Raw genomic sequence first — 13,613 nt, 5'->3', positions numbered from 1 at the left:
GTGGAATTTTGGTTAAAAACTTCATAATAATAATTAAAACACTAATGGGAATTTTTTTAAATAAAAAAAATGTAATATTCTTATTATGATTAAACACTGGAGGTATCAACACCTACACACGCTCCTCGTCTTGTCGTTCCACTTCCACCATTTAGGTGGTCAAATCTCATTTTTCTCCACGTCAGAATCAGCTGATTCCCTTTAACTGAGTAACCACTTCACTACTGTTAAGTGTTGCACATCAACACCAAGTCATTTTTTCTGCTTCCAAATCCACTGGAATTATGTAAAACACATAAACGGTTGAAGTTATGGTTGTCAAAACCAGTGTTAAAGGGTTAAGTGAACTCTGCTATACAAAAAAGAGGGATTGTTTTTCTTGGCCGTTTGGAGCAAATCGCAACTGGGGTCAAGTTGTCTCTCACACTCTCTGCAAGGCAACACGGCTAATGGGGAGGTGCCACTTTGTCTGTCATTGGCTGTTCATTTAATGGCCTTGTCGTCCCTTTGGAAGTGAGAGCTCCTAATGTATGTTACAGACAACGGCCCCGGGGGTGAGGCAGGAAATGGGAGCAGCCTAATGGCAAGAACAGAGGGATGAGCAGAACGGGAATCATTGAGCGACCTTGAGTGACACGTCAAGTGATATTACGTGGGTGGCTGGGTGGTCGCGTGGCAGCGTGCGGCTGGAAGGGACAGGCGGGGAGGTGGCGGCGGTGGCGGCGGGGGGGTGATTGGACTGCCCTGACTTGACAGATGGTTGTTGTGAACAAAGTTAGTTGGTCTGAATGGACGGATGGAACTCCACGGGTTTAAACACGTTTATAATTTGCTTTCATGTGGTGCGATCCTTGCATATCTCCATGGAAACCAAGCCGCCTCCTAGTTTAGGTTTAATGCACTTAAATGAGACTCTTTTCAACAGCAGGGATTGAGTAAAACGGATCGACAGCTTAAAAAATCAGAAGTAAAGCTGTGGATTTTTAATTATTTGATTTTGATGTGAGATAAAAAATTAATTTCTGTTGACTTTGTGGAATACCAAAGGGATTTACTCATGAGGGCTGATTAAAGGTCTTTTTCATTCCTGGAACGATGGATTGAGATTGTCGTTTGACACAAAAATGTTTGATAGCGATCGAGAGATCAGATGTTCGTCTGATGTTTTATGCAGTTTGAAATGTGCCGGGCAAACGCAGTCCGCCTTTTTTGTTTCCACACTCCTGCTTTCCCTGAGATGTTGCCTTCAGAGGTCCTATTTGAAATGATTCCCCTGGAGTGAGTTGATGTTCTCATGGGATCTTGGAATCACCGCTGTCAGTGTTTTTTCCTCACCTTCGTACGGCAGGAAGCTTTCAGATCCCGATCCCGCCAAAAGAGGCAGACAGCAGACTTCTTCTATGGAACCACATCAGGGCCATAAAGATGTTTGAAAAATAATTCTAATTTAAACATAATTATTTCAGCTTCGCATTCTCTGGTTTCAAAACTCAAAATTTAAGTTCCAAAACTTTTTTTTTTCAGTTTCGAACCTAAAAATTTCAGATTTGAAACTTTTGGCGCCGTAGGATGGGTTGACTGACCACATGGTGCTGGACGTAGACATCAGATTATCTCGAAAGATTTGTTCATCCATGGATTTCTCACAATTTTTAAACAAGAATGAAGTATTTCTGTTGTAACAGCATGTTGGTTTAGTCATTTGATGATTGCAAAAAAGAGATTTCTTCATTGTCTGTGACAAAATAAATCTGTTTTGATATTTTTAATAGTTCATTAATGTAATATATAATTGTAAAAACAAAAAAGAAGAGGTAGAGCTAAAAAGTTCAATCAAAATAATGATTTTCAGCAAAAGAAAAAGATGGCAAACTGAGGTTACCACCCTCATTGATTTTAATTGGTCCTTTGCATTAGCCCCGCCCCCATGCGCCAAAACGGGGCCAAAAGTTTTAAATTTGAAATTTTCAGATTTAAAACTAGAAAAATAATGATTTGAAAAAGTTGTGAAACTGAAATTTCGAGTGTTGAAACCTGAAAATGTGAAGCTGAAAATAATGTAGTTTATATTATACGCCTTTTATATTATATTACTCAAATAGAATCTGGGTCCAAATTAAGAAACCTTGTGATTGGAATGACGTTTCTATACAAACTCAATTAATGAATAACCTAGCTATTCACGCCATCATTTTTGAACCTTTTTTTGTTGTTGCGTTCTAACTTCTCTGAGAACTTCAAAGATGTGAAACTGCAGTTTTTATTTCGACGCTCTCACCTCCAAGTCCGTAAATTACTTTCTCCAAATTCCCATGGATTCCTGCCGCTCCTGATTCATGTAGATTCATTCAAAATGATCATCTTAATGAGGTGTCACTGGATTAAAGTGCCTCTGGTTTAATCGTTGCTTCAGAATTAAACAACCAAAGCGAGCGTTTCTCAGTACGGTGCTGGAAAAGTCTGTTTTTTTCCCCTGATCAGTGGGATTTAAATGGGAAAGACAAAAAAATCAACTCTTCTTACACCCCCTTTAAGCCTTATCAGGCCAAATCATAGTCCTCCTGAAGGTAAACTCTAAAAATGAAGGGAAAAAAGTGGAATTAAAGGTGTGCTTTAATTACAGCAGCCCCACTTTGTACCTGTATTTGCTTTGACAGACAGTCTAATCTCGTCTCCTCCTGATTTTATTCATTTTTCATCCGCAGCCTCTGATTACTGAAGCTGCTGACTAAATGGCGATGGGAGGAATGTTGGTCGATATTTTTTATTTTTTTTAGGCTGCACAGAAGCAACGTGCTTAAAGCCTGCACTCTTCAAAGCAGCTTCTGATCTCAGTGAAGCCCGAGGTCACTGCTTTCAGCTCCGACGGGTCTCTTTCTACTAAAACAAGATTTCCTTTTATTTTCTTCCTTTTGAAAATGGCAAAAACGCTACGCAAGACTCATTAACAATCATTTTCAGGAAGAATTCAGCCATCGCTGCGACTGTGAGGCAGAATCTTCTGCGACCATTCTTCGATTTAACTTCCTCTTAAATTAAATTTTTTTCTGCTTTGTCTCTGATAGGTTCATAACAGAAACCTGCTGTCACTGGACTTCGATCGAATCACTCGTACGGAAAAAGTCTACGACGACCACCGGAAGTTCACCCTCAGGATCCACTACGATCACGCCGGCCGGCCCACTCTGTGGGCGCCAAGCAGCCGCCTGAATGGAGTCAACGTGACCTACTCCTCTGGGGGGCATGTGGCGGGCATCCAAAGGGGAACCATGTCCGTACGCATGGAGTACGACCAGAACGGCAGGATCACATCCCTCATATTCGCCGACGGCAAATCTTGGAGCTACACTTATCTGGAGAAGGTAGATCAAAGTCCCGCGCCGATCATCTTTTGATCTGTTTTAAAAGCGTTCTTAGCAGGGGTGTCAGAAAAAACGATTCAGCAATATATTGTGATATTTCGCTTGACGATTTAAAATACTGACAAGGCAACATTTAATGAATTATTTATGAGAGCCCTTAAGTGTCTTACTTTGGTTTTCTACTTACACCTCCGACCACTAGTTGGCAGCACACGGATCCTCTTTGAGCAGCTCTACGCCGCAACCAAAACAACAAGATCATCTCACAAAAACCGGCTTGTGTTAAAAGATCAGTCAGCCTCACAGTTTTTGTTGTAGACATGTACTACTGAGTTTTTACTTAGCATGGATGCCAAACAGTGATCATTAAATAAAATTAATATTACTATTTTATTACAATGAATTACATATTAATATTAAGGGGGAGCTTTTTTCTAAGTCATACTCTTAAAAAAAAAGCGAAAACAGTAACATTTTGGGACAATGATATATATATGATGATATATATCGTATCATATCGTAAGACATGTATCGGGATGTGTATTGTATCGCCAGGCTGTTGTCAATACACGCCCCTAGTTCTCAGTGGTCTTTATATTATTATATGCCGCCTTTAGCCAAAGTAAAAAAAATGTGGGTGCGGAGTAACCCCGCCCCCCCTTCCCCTCTCTGTTGCTGAGAGCTAGCAGCAAGGAGCGTCAAAAATATGCTAATTTTCAAGCTGGATTTTTGTCTGCTCCTGATTCTCAAAAAAATGAGTGAAAAAAAGGCTCAGAAATGCAGTTTTGAACTTAATTTTCTTTACATATGTGCTTCATCATCAGAAAATTACCTCAAAAACATGTTAAAAACACCAAAAACACGAGTCGGAGTGGGTCTTTAAGAGGAAATGTCTGTTTTTGGAGTGTTTGTGTGAGCTCAAAAGTATCAAATCAGGATCAATTTAAAGTAAATTAAATAAAACAAATTGTAAATTTAGAAAAAAAATGAAATTTTGTCTACTCAAAATTACAAATTAAAAGAAATGTTGAAAATATGTGAAAAAATGATTGTAAACATGAATACATACTGAAATATTTTCTTTTAAAAAGTTAAAACTTTTACCGAATGAGAAAAAAATGTCAATTTGTAAAAGGTGCTGCTTTATTTATTATTTTTTGTCTTACTCTTTAATTTTAGTCCTCAAATTACAGTTTTAATTTAGAATTTTGTTGTTTTTGTCATCCCTATTCTCATGTGGCAGAGAGTAGCAGCGTTTCCATTTTTATATCAATAATTATCAAAATTCTAGAAATGTTGAAAAATATTTTTCATAGTCAAAGGTTGTCTCATCTTTTATGTCCTAGAAGTACTACTTAAAACGGAACAATTGATCAATCAAAGAAAAGAAGTGATTTCATGTTCTTCATTAGGTGCTTTCATTTCTAAATTTTACTACTTTTTGCCCCAATTTTCCAATTACATGATTGTGTAGGAGACTGGATCAAAGTGAGTTGTTAATTGTTTGTGCTGCAGACATAGAAAGAGTGCAGATATCTAATTTAATAAAAAAAAAACACTTGTTGTGATGTAAACATTGTGTTTTGTAGCCGATAGGCTGATGCAAAGTTCGTCCAAAAATAGCCGTCAGCAGAACGGGGAAAAACGCCACGTTCTGTTCTGTAATTAAAGTCGTAACTATAGTGTGAGGTGGAAAGCTTTTATTCTTCCACTTGCATAAAAACTTTGCATAAAAAGATGTGACCGCCACCTCGTTGGTAGTTTTGGAAACTTTTCACACACCTCTGCTGGTGTGTGGGCGGGGTGAGAGAATCGGAGAACACAGTGAGATTATAAGATCTGTTATAGAAAGTTGGAAAAGATCATTTTAAAGTTTTTTTCCATGTTTTTTTTTATATGCTAAACCATATTTGGAGCTTAAAGGGATGAAGGCACCATTTGGCTAAAAAAAATAAAAACATATCTTATTCTTAAAGTGTCTAAAAAAAAGCGTATCTTTCCATAATTGAATACATTTTGATTTAATTCAATTAATTTTATTTTGAAAAAGAATAAGCTGAAACCTAAAATTACACAGAGAGCTTCATTCCTTCTAATCCAATTCAGTCCAGATAATTCCAGTAAATCCCGATGATCCTAATTGTGTGCAAATGGGCTACATAGGTGCCTGATTACATCGAAGGGTTTCCAGTGATCGAGCAAAAGCGGATTTGTGATCTGATGGCTTATTAAAGACTTTAATTGCTAAAAATTAGATCAGTAATTTCCATAAATGTCCGAATGTTCTTGTTATTTTTGTCAAGACTTTAAAATTCTGTGTTTCCTCATTAAAATTAAGCCTGTAGACCGGGGTGTCAAACTGGTTTTGGTTCAGCGGCCGCATTCAACCTGTCTGATCTCAAGTAGGCCGGACCGGTGACATAATCGCAAAAAAGTCTATGATAAACTTATTATCTATATCTTTGGGGTTTTTTTCTCAGTTGGAAAAAAAATGCCTCAAACAACCTAGTAGCCTTTTTACATATTATTATTATTAGAGCTATTAATATTACTATATTTTTGACAACAACATTTTGGTAATTGCGGTGTCACACTTGATAATTTATGCTAATTTACTAGCCGCATTGAAAATGAATGGGAATTTTTTCCAATCTTTAAAAAACACAATTTTGGTATCAAAACGTTCCACACGTTTAGGACTTTCATGCTTGTACTTTTGGTATTTGTACATTTGACAGTTTTTAAGATTTTATGCAATTTATGTTAATTTATTGGGCTCATTGAAAATGAACATGATTTTTTACAAATCCTTTAAAAACTTTATTCACTTTTGAAACTTGTGCTATATTTGTATCAAAACATTTAGCGAGTTCAGGAAATTTTTTATCTCTCAGGCGTTTAAATTTTTTTGCAATTTTTGAGCTAATATTTTAGCAATGTACTAGCTTGTTCGACTAATTTGATATTTACTTAGTTTTTCAGCCTAAGCTACTATTTTAGCAACATGGTAACATTTTTGGCTAATTTAGCATCATCTATGGATTTTTAGGCAATTCTTGAGTTTAGCTAAAATTTTAGCACTATGTTAACGTTTTAGCTAATTTGGCCTCTACTGAGGTTTTAGTCTAATTCTGAGTAAATACCTTTAAAAAAATATTTTAAGGATTTTTTTTTATTTTTTTTAAATTCTGTAAATTCTTTGTGCACATTTTTACAACATTTTGCAACTTTAAGTCCCTTAGAAACTTTAACATTATAAAAATAACTTTAGCATTTTCAGCAAATCCCTTCAGCAATTACATTAAACTTCTTCAGCAAAAAGCTTCATCATGGTTAGCGACCACATTCAGCCAAAAGCATTCACAAAAGCATTATTGCAGGTAATGCAACTTTTCTAGTTTTTATAGTAACATCAGTGACGCTGGCAGGGAACGTAACTACATCTTACCCAGACGTGACACACCCTTGCAAAGAAATGCAGTTTATTTCTTGATCTCTTGTTATGCTGGTATATCTTTTCCTTTGCTTCCCCTAGTGGCAGAATTGCACATTGCAGCCATTTCTTTAAATAACCATAACTCACCACTGGAATAGGTTAGAAACTTGCTTTTTTTTTTTTTTTTTTTAACATCTTTAAATTATTTCCATTACATAAATGGGCCAGATTAAACCATCTGGCAGGTCGGATGGTGGATGTTTGACACCCTACTGTAGACAGTGCTGCCCTTTAAAACCTTTTCCCGCTCCCTCTTCTCTTCTACAGTCCATGGTGTTGCTTCTCTACAGCCAGCGACAGTACATCTTCGAGTTCGACAAAAACGACCGACTCTCCTCCGTGACCATGCCCAACGTGGCGCGGCAGACCCTGGAGACCACCCGCTCTATTGGCTACTACAGAAACACCTACCACCCCCCTGAAGGCAACGCCTCCGTTCTCCAGGACTACAGCGAGAACGGCCAGCTGCTGCAGACCACCTTCCTGGGGACGGGTCGTAGGATCATCTACAAATACGGGAAGCTCTCCAAGCTCCTGGAGATCCTCTATGACACCACCCGCATCGGTTTCTCCTACGACGAAGTGGCCGGGATGCTGAAGACCGTCAACCTGCAGAGCGAGGGCTTCACCTGCACCATCCGCTACCGCCAGATCGGCCCGCTGATCGACAGGCAGATTTTCCGGTTCAGTGAAGAGGGCATGGTCAACGCCAGGTTCGACTACGTCTACGACAACAGCTTCAGAGTCACCAGCATGCAGGCCGTCATCAACGAAACGCCGCTGCCCATCGACTTGTACCGCTACGACGACGTGTCGGGCAAGACGGAGCAGTTTGGCAAGTTCGGCGTCATCTATTATGACATAAATCAGATCATAACCACTGCGGTTATGACCCACACCAAACACTTTGATGCTTACGGTCGAGTGAAGGAGGTCCAATACGAAATCTTCCGCTCGCTCATGTACTGGATGATGGTGCAGTATGACAATATGGGCCGCGTTGTGGCCAAAGAGCTTAAAGTTGGGCCTTATGCCAACACAACCCGCTACACCTACGAGTACGACGCTGACGGTCAGCTCCAGGTGGTCTCCATCAACGATAAACCCCTGTGGAGGTACAGCTATGACCTGAACGGTAACCTACACCTGCTCAGTCCTGGGAATAGCGCACGTCTTACCCCGCTGCGGTACGACATCAGGGACCGCATTACTCGCTTAGGAGATGTCCAGTACAGGATGGATGAGGACGGCTTTCTTAAGCAGCGAGGGAACGACTACTTTGAGTACAACTCAGCGGGCCTCTTGACTAAAGTCTACAACAAAGTCAGCGGATGGAGCATCAAATATCGCTACGACGGCCTCGGACGAAGGGTGTCCAGCAGAAGCAGCACCGGCCACCACCTGCAGTTCTTCTACTCCGACCTGTCCAGCCCCACTCGGGTCACCCACATGTACAACCACTCCAGCTCAGAGATCACCTCGCTGTACTACGACCTGCAGGGTCACTTGTTCGCCATGGAGTTGTACAGCGGGGACGAGTTCTACGTGGCGTGCGATAACATCGGCACGCCTCTGGCAGTGTTCAGCGGGTCGGGGATCATGATCAAGCAGATCCTCCACACCGCCTTCGGGGAGGTGTACCTCGACACCAATCCCAGCTTCCAGCTGATAATCGGATACCAAGGCGGACTCTATGAGCCGCTCAGCAAACTGGTCCACATGGGCAAGCGGGATTACGACGTTCTCACCGGCCGCTGGACAACGCCGGACCACGAGATCTGGAAACGGCTGAACAGCGACCACATAGTGCCGTTCAACTTGTACATGTTCAAGAACAACAATCCTCTCAGCAACACTGAGGATACAAAGTGCTACATGACAGGTAAGATTCCTCAACAAGATCTAGAAATAGTGAAGGATATTCAGAAACTACTGTGTTCTCTCGGTGGGTCTTTAAAATGTTTCGTAGGAGAACATCAGCTGCACTGGGATGATCTTGTTTAGCACAGAGCATCTTTTAGTTTGAAAGGAAGTCATACGAGCAGACAAAACAATTTCACAATTTCAGAACATGCTATTTTTTTTAAATCTTGGTTTTTATTTTTTTTTAAAAAACAGACATGTAATTCAAAATTCGGCAGTCCCCCCTGCCGCAATTCTACTTTGCAAATTTCACCTATCCGGTATCCAGTTGTTGGTCATGTGACTCTTTTAATTTAAAAAAGTGTTTCCATTGCAGTTTTGCAAAATACGTCCATTTTGATACTCCTCAAAAAGGAGCTCCTCCAAAGGCAATAACTTTTTTCAATAAATGTTTTTTTTTTCAATATTGTTTCATTTTCATTAAGCAAATTCATTATTTACAAATTTAATTTGTGCATAGTAAATAGAAATGCAGTTAATTCAAGTGAACCTAGAAGTGCTTTTGATGTCCTTGTTTAATACTATGTGCTCAAGTGTTGTTTGCCCTAGATTTTAAAGAAATAAAACATTAAAATTTCCAAAACTTGAAGCAAATAAAAATGGATAACACTTTAGTCATATTTTATGAGTGCTTACAGCTCAGTGTTATTTATTAGTTTCATTGACGGCTCAAAAGCTGCAGGAAAATACTCAGAAATACGGATTATATCAAACATACCTGTTTAAAGGTTTCGTTTAAACACATAAAAGCCAAATTCTAAGTATTGAAAAATGTTTTATTTAAGTCTATTCATCTTTCCTGGCATTGATGAATAAAAGATTTTTATCAACGTTTTGGTCACAAACTGTCATCTCCGGTTATGATCATTTTCTACAAATCTATCCAACATAATGTTGTTAGTGTAGCTGTCTGGTGTATTTAAAAAAAGGGTTTTTTATATAAGACAGCTTCAAATTAATAATGTTTGTAATTTTTTTCTACATTCAAAGCGCTGTTTGAATAATCGATAAAGCGTAAAACCACTCTTGGGGTCGCAGCGTGAGTCTAACATTCAAACCGTTTGAAGTTGCCTCTTCTTGCATCAGTTTGCTCTGTTCTATTTGCTGTGTTTTTGTTCTGATCAAGCATCACAGTTGCAGACCAAAATTCAACCAAAATGTGATGTTTTTAAGACGCTTCCTCTTCTGAACGTGGAGGTCGTGTTTTTTTTTGTTTTTTTCTGGCGCGTGTGTATGTGCACGCACGCATCGCTGTCACTTCAAAAGCACTCAAGGGAAACAAATCTGTGCAGTAAAGACTTCTCTGCTGCCGAACGCTCTGATCCTTCCCAGAAATCTCTTCTGTTCTCCCTGGTATGGAGGAGGTGAGTGGCAGCAAATGCAACCCAGTGGGGAGGAAGTACACAATGGATTCATTGAAGGCGCAGCCAGGGCTGCTTGTTTCAGTTTCTGCTGCTAGAAAAGAGAAAGTGTTTTTTTTAAGATCCTCCATGAACACTGTGGTTAAACCAATCGGTCCCGGTCACATCTCATTCACTAATGTGGGCTCCTGTTCTCTGCAGTGAGGTCATTTGGACATTTTTTTTACTTTATCCATTTAAACTAAAAAAAAAAAAAAAAGCAACATATTTTTCTGGCTAGCATCGACCTTTCAACCAAATCCTTTCAGCTTCACTTTTCATCCCAAAAGGTAGACGAGCGTCTGAATGTTACACAGACAGCTGGAGATGCTGGAGTGAGTCCTCCTCAGCGGTGACTGACATTTACATTTCTTCCGGTAAACTGCCGGTGCTTCTTTATGGTCCTCAAACAAACTTGTGTCTTGAAGAAAAAAAAAAAAACAAGAAGAAGCTTTGAAAGGGTGTCGTTAACGGTCCAGAACCTGCTCAGACCCAACAAATCCTGCTTGTTTCTGCCGGAATTAAGAATTAACTCACAATTAATAACGTATTGTGGTGGATTGTGGTAAACTGCTGGTGATCTTTTCTTGTCCTAGAACTTAGACTCGGAAAAAAAGAGCTTTGAAAGGGTGCCAGTCACTGTCCAGACCCTTCCCTGGCCCAACAGGTCCTACCGGTTCCTCCTGGAGCTCCGGATGGCTTTGGGATACTCAGAATGAATTAGGGGTGTAACAATAATCGTCAGTAGTATAAACCTGGAGGCCCGGAGACCCAACAACATTCTCAGGACCGCAATCTCAGGACCGCATTCTTAGGCCCATGGCTTTTTTAACACAGCGCCCCTACTGGCTGGAGGACTAACAGCATCCTCGGGACGATTTCAGGACTTGTTTTTTGAGAAAGCGCCTCCTTGCTGCTGGGTGCCGTTTATCGTTTTTTTGTTTTTTTTTTAATAAATTTTTACTAATGGTGAGAATTGGGTATGTTTCATTCACCCCTAACTTTGATTATGACTGAATATTTCCAATGTTTTTCTTACTTTTATCTAACTACTGATAGAGAGTTGAGACTGGTGTTTTCTAAGCTCCTGAAACTTTAGAATATTGGGATCTGAAGACAGAGAGCCTGGAATGACTGTGCAGAATTTCTACTTTGTCGTCCTGAGAATGCAGTCTTGAGAACGCTGCTGGGTCTCCGGGCCTGCAGGTAAAACCTTCTCATAATCGTAGGATCACTACCAACGGTTCGGCCCACACATGTACCGTTTTTACATTTTTGTTAATGTTCAAAGTTCAAAGATGTTTAAGTGTATATTTATGCTTTGAAGTATTTTATATAAGTTTTCTCAAACATATGTTTCAAAGCTTTTCAAAAAAGTAATTTTAGGTTTTTATAGTCTTATTTTCACTGATCCGAAAAATGATCTGAACCGTAACCCTAAAACCGTGACACGATCCATACCGTGAGTTTTGTGATCCGTTACACCCTAAGAGTTAATAGTGTACGGTGATGGATTGTGGTAAACTTCCAAGGATCTTTCATTGTCCTCAAACAAACTCGTGTTTGAAAAAAATAAAAAGAAAGCTTTTAAAAGTTGCCAGTCGCCGTCCAGAACCTGCTCAGGCCCAACAAGTCCTGCCGGTTTCAGCCAGTCTGTCCTCCTGTCAGATACTCAGGATTAATTATTTATGGCGGTGGATTGCGTTAAACTGCCAGCGATCTTTCAATGTTCTCAAACAAACTTGTATTTGGACAGAAAAAATTAAGTTTTAAAAGGTCACCAGTCGCTGTCCAGAACCTGCTCAGACCCAACAAGTCCTTGTTGTTCCCATTGGAGCTCCGGCTCCCTTTTGGATACTCAGAATTAATAACGAACTGCGCTGGATTGCGACGGTGCTTGCTGCTCGAGTGTTGCCGGCTGCTTTCGGATGAGCCACATTAACATGATTGCGTGGATTTGAGTCTCAGACATGTCACTTCGCCCTCTTACCATCTCATCAGAGGAATATTAGTGCAGATGAACCCGCTGAGTGTTCAAAATATCTGGTGTGGAAGTCTCTGGTGACGTGAGATTACAGTATATAATTATCCGCCCAACAGACGCTGTCAGATGTTGTCTCAGAGCCCCAGCTGTGTATCATTAGTGTGGCACCTGCAGGAGTGGACGGAATTCATCAGCGCCATCTCCACGGGCTGGAATAGCTTGTCCACGTCTGCAAACAAATCAAGCGCACTTCGTCACTGAGTGTTTTTTTTTTCTCTAGGAGCTGTTCAATAAACCGCCTGAATGTCAAGTGTCAAGATTTAATCTTTAAGTGTGACTCTGCTTCATGTTTTGTCTAAATCTTCTCCCTCCTGCAGATGTGAACAGCTGGTTGGTGACCTTCGGCTTCCAGTTGTACAACGTGATCCCCGGTTACCACAAACCCAACACGGAGGCCATGGAGCCGTCCTACGAGTTGGTGCGCACCCAGGTCAAGACACAGGAGTGGGACAGCACTAAGGTAATCCTCACCTCTCTCTTGCTTCCATCTCCGCCCGTCCAACCTCATTACCAAGCAGGCATGTTTCCCGCCGAGCCAGGTTCCCAGAGGACGTGCCAGCTATCAGGCCAAACATGGCCCACTGAGCCAGGAATCTGCCCCCTCACTCTCAACTTGGGGGAATAGGGTCGGGCTAAACAGCTCTTGTAATTGTCGTGCCATCGGGGAAATTCGCTCTCCGTTCCCTCCACCACTCACCATTGATTTCATCTCGGTTTTACACCGTTGGCCAAGGTCTGAGAACGAGTAGACACGCTCTGATTCTCACTTTTATCAGCCTTTTAGAGCCCCCACCGCCCTCCTCCACCCAGCCCAAACTGAACTGCATTATTGAAGAGGCCACTGTTGTTTTCGGGGTTTGATTACAGGCAGACATGCGAGAGGCTGCCTTCAAAGCAGCAGATTCCTGCCGCTTCTGGCTCTTCCTTTAGCACAGAGGGCACCGTTTCTCACAAAAACACATCCTGGGATGACACGATGGAGGGTTGAGCGTGATCACATCATCACCTGCATATGAGAAGTGGACCGAATGATCCCGCCCCCTCGTGTTCCATGTAGGAAGTGGCTGCCGGCTATAACTAGGAGCCCGGTCACTATTAGAGACACCAGTTACACCCGGTGTTGATTGGAGACTGGCATCTATTAGAGACTGGCCACTATTGGAAGATATCCGATACCCATAAGATTTTACTAGATACTTAATATACATCTATTGTAGAAAGGGCTGGGTATCGATTATAATTTCCAGAAACGATTCGATTCACGAGAGCCTGAATCGATTCGATTCAGATTTTTTTCCAATTCTTTCAATTTTTCTATTCAATTTTGAATTTATACATTTATACACATTTGTTTAGAAATGCATTAATAATCTACTATATGTTTTGAA

General features: G+C 40.7%; 1 protein-coding gene across 10 annotated transcripts in view; it reads left to right on the top strand.

Annotated features, from left to right (window-relative positions):
• tenm4 (teneurin transmembrane protein 4) overlaps positions 1 to 13,613 on the top strand; it is a 264,928-nt gene that overhangs the window by 241,189 nt on the left and 10,126 nt on the right. For all 10 annotated transcript variants that reach the window (XM_036214986.1, XM_036214994.1, XM_036214992.1 and 7 more), the window contains 3 exons: positions 3,066 to 3,362; positions 7,126 to 8,740; positions 12,543 to 12,685. In XM_036214986.1, the coding sequence (XP_036070879.1) occupies positions 3,066 to 3,362; positions 7,126 to 8,740; positions 12,543 to 12,685 (2,055 nt within the window). The remainder of the gene's footprint in view (positions 1 to 3,065; positions 3,363 to 7,125; positions 8,741 to 12,542; positions 12,686 to 13,613) is intronic.

The sequence above is a fragment of the Oryzias melastigma genome, linkage group LG13 (assembly GCF_002922805.2).
Source record: "Oryzias melastigma strain HK-1 linkage group LG13, ASM292280v2, whole genome shotgun sequence".
NCBI lineage: Eukaryota > Metazoa > Chordata > Actinopteri > Beloniformes > Adrianichthyidae > Oryzias > Oryzias melastigma.
Note: the sequence above shows the minus strand (reverse complement) of the source record. Positions and strands in the feature narration are given on the sequence as shown.